General features: G+C 35.2%; 1 protein-coding gene across 2 annotated transcripts; it reads left to right on the forward strand.

Moving 5' to 3' along the window:
• On the forward strand, nucleotides 344-6,600 carry LOC109848994 (RNA-binding protein Musashi homolog 2-like). Of its 2 annotated transcripts, XM_020418756.1 has the most exons (4): nucleotides 344-842; nucleotides 3,508-4,365; nucleotides 6,069-6,075; nucleotides 6,155-6,600. In XM_020418756.1, exons 1-2 carry the CDS (start codon nucleotides 579-581, stop codon nucleotides 4,360-4,362), a joined length of 1,119 nt encoding a protein of 372 aa, XP_020274345.1. In that variant the 5' UTR covers nucleotides 344-578; the 3' UTR covers nucleotides 4,363-4,365; nucleotides 6,069-6,075; nucleotides 6,155-6,600. The 2 variants fall into 2 exon arrangements, with proteins under 2 accessions (XP_020274345.1, XP_020274344.1); XM_020418755.1 differs by lacking the exon at nucleotides 6,069-6,075 and having other exon boundaries at nucleotides 346-842.

Raw genomic sequence — 7,674 nt, forward strand, 5'->3', positions numbered from 1 at the left:
TTTCTGGACCCAACTTGAATTAAACGAACTTCGATTCAAGGTTTATACTTCGACGTCAATGATTAGCCTAAAATTAAATCTACTTCATATTTTCTCTGGAAAAAAATATTTAAAGACAAATAAAGACAAATCCTAATTACCCAAGGTATCCTTTTCAAAAAAAAAAAAAAAAAAAATACCCAAGGTATCTTAAAATAAATCCGAGATAAACAAACACAAGTTCTTTAAAAAAAAAAAAAAAAAAAAATACCCAAGGTATCTTAAAATAAATCCGAGATAAACAAACACAAGTTCAAACCTCTTATCTCCCTACGAAATAATAAAAACTCCCAAAACTCAGGTCGCCGTCACCCGAAAGGCTGAATCTCTAACACCCTCTCTAAATACGCGCTTTCCAAGTCAACGGTCCAGATCTACCCTCAAAATTCCTCGACCCCCCTCATCCACCGTCCAATCTGGCCTCTTAATCTCCCCAAGCGTCCTTCGAGAACTCTAAAACCCTAACATACTTCTTTACTCTCTCTGTAAACCCTAGGCTATTTTACCGTCTCCTCTCGGGTTTCTAGGGTTTCGAATTGATGACAATGGAGACTTCCTCATCGAATTCTGCGCCCAATTTCTCGCCGGAGTCGACGAAGTTGTTCGTTGGAGAGATTGACGGGAGCTTTAAGGAGGAGGAGATTAAGGATTACTTCACCAAGTTTGGGGAAGTGAAGGAGGTTGTTGTGGTCAAGGATAGGGTCACTGGTAACGTTAGAGGCTTTGGGTTCGTTGAGTTTTTGGACCCGGATTCGGTCGAAAAGGCTCTCAAGGAGAAGGAGCATGCTATTGGCGAGCGCAGGGTGAGATTTTTTTTTTCTAATTATGATTTTGTGTTTTTGTGCTAAATTTGTTGCCTTATAGGTTTTGTTTTTTTAATTTTTAGTTTGATAGATTTGAAGAAATGAAGGAAAAGCTAGTTCTTTTTCTGTGGTTTCCTTATGAATTAGCTAGTTTTTTGGACTTTGCCATGGGTTATCTTTTTTTGTTTTTAAACTATTTTTTATTATTTTATGAAATTTGTTGTTTTGAGATACTAGAGTTATAAAGGAGTTTAATAGAATGGCTACTGTTCATTCCCTGGGCATGATTTGTTTATCATGATAGTTTATAGTAAGTTTTTAATCAGTTGCAAATTTGCTTAAAGGAACACTCACACCAACTAAAAGGATCTATCTTTTGGGTTTTCTTCGTATTAGCCCCCATTAGCCCCCAAATCTTTTAAGTGCTTTGAAATTAGACCCCTAAGTCTTTCAGCCAGATGCTAACTAGAAGGCCTAATTTCAAAATATTTAAAATATTTTGGGAATTAATTCCAAAATATGAAGATGTGGCCGGGGACTAATTTCAAATCACTTAAATATTTGAAGGAATAATTTCGAAATATCAAGATTTTTGGGACTCATTTCAAAATATTAAAGGTTTGGGGAACTAATTCCGAAAGAACCCGTATTTTATGATTAGCAAGATATGTATACTTCCCATTGTGTCATTTCTTTTATTTAGAATTTATAAAAGTGATTGATGCAAAGTGGTAAAATGCATGAATGGTGTCTTTCACTGACTGTCTTACATCAGGATAAATGAGGGTTGTGTTAATAGTAGAATGTAGATAATAGCCTAGAACTCATGACTTGCATCGATCTCACCCAGATGCAAATTATGACAGTACATCTCTCAAAACAACATTTCACGTCAATTCCACACAAAATAATAACATTAAAAGTGTTGAGAATTTTTTGTGCCACATTGGTCCTCAAATATGGTGTCAAATATGAATGACCACAATTAGAGAGGGATCCTAGGAAAGAAAGAGGTAGAATGCTTATGAGAGTAAGATTAGGATACCTACGTCGAATATAGATACGCTTATAGGAAAGATGATGAAGTTGGTATATACATAGAAGAAAGATTAATATAGGTATATACATAGAAGAAAGATTAATATAATTTGTTTACGAAAACTAAATAGGTAGGTGAAAATTTTAGAGAAATTGAAATACTGGATATAAACTTCGATATATAAGAAAATGAATGCATCAATGTTATACGTGTATGAGTACGGGTGTGGTTACTAGTATTGGTTACATTGAATTTGTAATAGATTGAATACGAGAATACAACTATATATTCACACACATTGGAGTTAATAATTTACATTGCATGCTACTAATGCTACTAAGGGACAATAGTTAGATACATACTTTTTAGAAAACAAGATGAGCAATTAATAACCTTTAAAGGTGAATTAGGCAATAGTTAAATGGACTTTTTCCTTACTAAAAGGGTAGGCATTTTAACACGCAAAACTTGTAAACTCGTATGTGATGACACAATATAGGTTGATGTAGATATTGCCATTAAGAAAAGGAGGACAACGGTTAGTATCAACATAGATTTATAGATAATACTAATTACAGGACTTAGAATGAGAGATTCAGTGCATTTTAAGGATACATTGTGGAAGGTAGATACTTGAAAAAGATGAGTTTAATATTATGTGAAACAATATGCTTGTTGCATGAAGAAGGTGGCTAAAGAAATTCATGAATAATCTAGGACAATATATCTTCTAGTGAAGAGAGTTGGTGAGGGAAGGAAAAAGTTTATTAGGTTGGTTTACCAAACGAAACATCTTATTAAGATTGGCAGAAGTATAAGAATAAGAAAATTTTTCAGAAATATAAATTAGAAAAGAAGAAAAAAAAAAGAAATAAAAATTAGTTACTCAATATATAAGGCTCATGAACGTTTATATAAGATATTAAAATGTAAAAGTTGCTCAAACCTTGCTCTTTTTGCATCTTTTGAATATTTCTTGAGGTTGTGAATTAAATTTAAAGTTCTCTCTTATGTGTTTCTTGTTTTTTGTAATTTGTAATTTGCATCTATTATCTATTGGGTTCTTCTCTTTCTTGGCGATAAAAGTGATTCTTCATATTCTTTATGCTTATATTCATCTGAATGAACACAATACTGCCTTGACATTTGGTGCTACTTGATTGTCAGTAAACATTTTTCGAAAGCTCTTTTTTTCAATCTTATAGTTGATGGCCGTCTAACTCTGTGTTATTGATTCGTGTTTTTGCAGACCTTTATAATGTTTTTTCTATATTTATATCTAAGTTCTAAAGCTGACGTCTGTATGATTGTTGTCTTGCTTGCCAATTAAAAGATGATAAATTTTGAAAACTATCATTACCTTGTAATAGCCAAAAGGTTACATTATTCTTTTGCTGAAAAACAAGCTTCCTGATTGTTCGGATAATGTAAGAAGTGAAGAGAATGTTAATTTATCATGGGATTTCTCAACTTGTTGATCATTTCATCATAAAAAGAGTATTAAAGCTTGTTATCGTCATTTTTCTTAAAATATTATTTGAAGAAATTTCCCAATTGTCTTGTATGGTTACAGATTACTGATTCCACCCTTTGTTTCTATTCCTTTGTTTTTGAATGATGTTATAGGTAGACGTGAAAAGAGCCAGACCAAGAGGTGAACAACGCCGGAATTACCAATCCCCCCGGTACCAATACTCACTCCATAGCGAGCATGAAAATAGTGGGTTAAACAACAATGCTGCTAACAGTTACTATACCAACGAAAATCCTGCCAAGTTAAAGAAGATTTTTGTAGGTGGCCTCTCCTCTAACATTACAGATGATGAGTTCAAGACCTACTTCGAGAAGTTTGGCAAGATAGTTGATGCTGTGATTATGTACGATAGTTCTACTCAACGGCCAAGAGGCTTTGGTTTCATTACTTTTGATTCAGTGGAGGCTGTAGATACTGTGCTGCAGAAGAAGTTCCACATGTTGAACAATAAGAATGTGGAGGTAAAACTTGCAGTGCCCAAGGGCAGCAATAACCAAACCAACTTTAGTGACTCCGATGGTAATTTGGATGGTGGGAGAGGGTTTGCTGGTAATAGTCACCAAAGAGATTATTATCCATCTTACACCCCTAAATATGGGTTTTATCCGGGATATGCACCACCGCCTGTTCCAGGTTTTTTTTATGGAGCAGCTGGATACGGTGGTGGATATTTACCTTATGGTGGAATAAGTTATGGTGCACCATATGGAAGAATCCCTTGGAATGGGCAAGTAATGATGGGTGCGAGGAGGAGTCCCGTTCCTTATGGCTACGCTAATGTAGGTTTTGGTGGATATACCGGCATGGCTAATGTTGGATATAATGGCTATACATTGTCCAGTAATGATAAGTCGAACTTAACTGACGATGATGTTAGGATAACAGATCATTCTAGTGGAACAGAGGAGGTTGGAAGTGAAAAGTTGGAAAATCAACAAGTCTCCTGATTGGTAAGTCAAGAAATTCCTCTTGTATTTTCCTTTAATGTTTTATATGTTTTGTTTATATGTTGTTGGATGGTTAATTTTGTCTGGACGATTTTTATATAAGTTAATGTTCCTTAATTGTTATGATTGACAACCTTCACCACATTGATCTGTGGTAATAAGTTCCGTTTGCATGGCTTTTATTTATAATGAACACTTTCTCCCATGATGAAATGGTAAAGTGTAACCAAAGAGTTGAACCATTTAATGACTGTTCATTGTCTTATCACGTAGCTTATTTTTAATTACAGAATATTATGTTTTTTTATCTGTTTGCATCATTCTGTTTTCCTGAGGGTTTTGCCTTTAGCCTTTTTATTACTTCATGGAAGAAGTCTCCTAGTGCTGGCTTGTGGGCTCTCCTTGCTCTTTTGTTATCTTTGCTCTATATTTGACTAGTAAAATATTGTTACTTCAAATTTTGAGGAGAGAGTCTCTCTAGATGGCAGGCTATTTGCCTTTCACCGCTTTTTAGATTTGGCCTTATGACCAGCAAGACAATTATGATAAGCAAGGTGTTTGATTTTTATTTATTATTTTTTTTGGGGGTGTCATAGGAACACTTTTTTTACTTTAAAATACCACAGGTGGAGAGATGCTTGCACTCATGTTAACTTCACACCTTTGATTTTCTTTATCTACCAAAAGAAGATTGCTTCCCCCAATCTATACATAATATTTGCGACGGTGCTTTTTGGTGTATTGATTGGAATTATAGCTAAATTTTCGACATGCAATTTAGGAATGACATAAGTAACTTTTTAAGGTATCACTTAGTGGTTATTGTGTGCCAGTGTACCACAGGTTTTTGTAAGAGCACGTCCAGTGCAATTGACCTTAGGAACCTATATGTCTGTGATCACAGCCCTTAAGTTCCCTCCTGCTCATGTTCTTGTGGACTAGATATGACAAATCCTGCTGAGCCTTGCATGGCAGCAGTCACAACTTATAAAAGTGCTTTCACGTCTTATGCAGATTTTACTAATACCTAGTCATAGTTAAACTAGATCTTCGATCATCAAGGTGGAGTTATTTATCTAGATGGATGATTAAATTCAATGGTTAAACTTAAAGGGCGATTTAAGGCGTTTACTTTATGACTTGTCTTTTGCCCTACTTAGCATCTATCTTTTTTCGGATAGGGACTGAAATTTCTGAGTAAACAACTTGGATGACAGAATTCTCCCTTCTGCTCAGTATTATATGTGATTGAAATTTTCAGGAAAAAGTTCTGATATTTAACCCTACCTCTCTCCCATTGTCAGTAGAATAATCAGTCAGTACAGTTTGGGTATTTGACTGAGCCGGATGCAACCCAGCCTGAAAAAAAAAAAAAGAGTGTAGGTTCACATTTTTTGAAAACTAAATGGGTTTTGGCTTGGAAAGTTCTAGATTTCTTTAGTCGTATTTGAGTATCGAAACCGATCCAAATCCAACCAGATTTTGAAGTGAATCTGCTACGAGTCGAGCAAATTTCAGCTCCACACAAATAAAAGGGTTTCATTATCTGTAAGTTGTAATGAATTATAGTCTTCTTGTGTTTGTTAAAGTAGTCTTACTTTTATAATTAGTTTGGTACTTGAATAGTCTTGCTATATGAGAAACTTTGATCGACCTATGGTGTAGAATATCATTAATTCTGACACTTTTTTTATCATTTTTGGCAGCTAACCGGTAACGGATCAAAGGTTATAAATTCAAAATGTGAGGTGAGACTAAATTCTTTCTAATGCAAATTTATATGTTGGAACAGGAATCCATCTGTAACTGCCAACTGGATGCGAGTCTCTAGCTCTCTCACTGTTTGTAGTTGACAAGCTGGGATGACTGATCCACCAAGCTCATTGATAACAAATCTGTAACTGCCGAGTGGAGGCTTGCTTTTCCCCCAAATATTGCTCATTAATAATGAACCTTACATCTATCTACAAGGATTATGAACCGGTTGTTTTTATTTTATTTATTTTTTATTTATTTTTAAAGATTAATTTGCTTGACTCAAGCAATTCGGCGATTGGGGTGGATATCTTGCACCTTTTGACCAAGTTGTTAATGTCAGTTATGCTTGTTTGAAAATTGAATATCTGTCATGATCTTTGTTTTCTTTTAAGCCAAGATAATGTTGGCTTACATTGATTTTGATCAAGTCAATAATGGCTTCGGGAAGAACTGTAGGTGACTGAAATGATGTGTTTTGTGCTATATATGTGTGATATGATTCTCCTTGAAGATGGCTATGATCCCCGAGAAGGGATTTCTTTCTTTCCTGTTATTTGCATCGCATTATTGTTCCCCCACCGACGCCCCCGCCCTCCAAGTAGGTTTTTTATACGGCTTGATGAAATGGGTCATAGTATTTTCCCTAACAAGACTAAGATGAAAAATGGAGAAATATTTGGGGTGCAAGGCCTAGTATGGGCTTATGTAAGTTTCATAGTTTCACGACGGGTTTTGGTCTTTGTTTAAGAGCGAAAAAGAGAAATACAAAGAAAAAAGAGAGAAGGCTGGTAACATGTTGTATTGATGTAGTTGATATCTAGGCATATTTGGTCAAGCTTATGGGTCATATTGTTATCTAGGTACAAAAAAAATTTACTAGTCATCTAAGTTGAATGACTTTAGTACTACACTCTCCAATTAGCTTTAAGAAGATGTTCGGATCGGATTAGCATGTCGTTGAGGGAAAAAACACTTAAAAGTTAATCTAGTAGGTCTATTTACCTTAGGGTCTAACCGTGTTGGTAAGCCGCCGATGAGTAGTACACTAAGATCTCATGTTTGACTCTCTTGAGAAGCACCCACATGAATTTAATTTCCTGGAAATCCCGAAGTCACGCGTTTGGGGTGTCCCTTATCCACGCCCAGGGCTTTGATACCCATGATCCGAAGAATCATACAGAAATTCTCATGCCACCCCAATAATCTAGTAAATCTATTTGCATGTGTCCCTATTTTACACCCTAAAAACGAGAATTAATTACATTTAGATACCATGAAGAATAGTGTAATTACGCGGATGATCCTAGAGAATCTGCGGCTCTACATGGTAATCTTGAAATTGCTAATTGTAATTACATAAATGACCCTAAAATGTGACATCATGTTAATGTTGTCGGTTTTTCATGATTTGAAGTTCTTTTTTTATCTTAGTTAGGATAAAGGTAAGGATTACAACTAGGATTAGGATGAAAGCCTGCGAAATGCTTCCTCAACGCGCTCGTCATAGACAATCATTGTCCTCTATTCTAATTTCAAGTGCTAAGATGAAGCCAC

Source organism: Asparagus officinalis, chromosome 7 (assembly GCF_001876935.1).
Source record: "Asparagus officinalis chromosome 7, Aspof.V1, whole genome shotgun sequence".
Lineage (NCBI taxonomy): Eukaryota > Viridiplantae > Streptophyta > Magnoliopsida > Asparagales > Asparagaceae > Asparagus > Asparagus officinalis.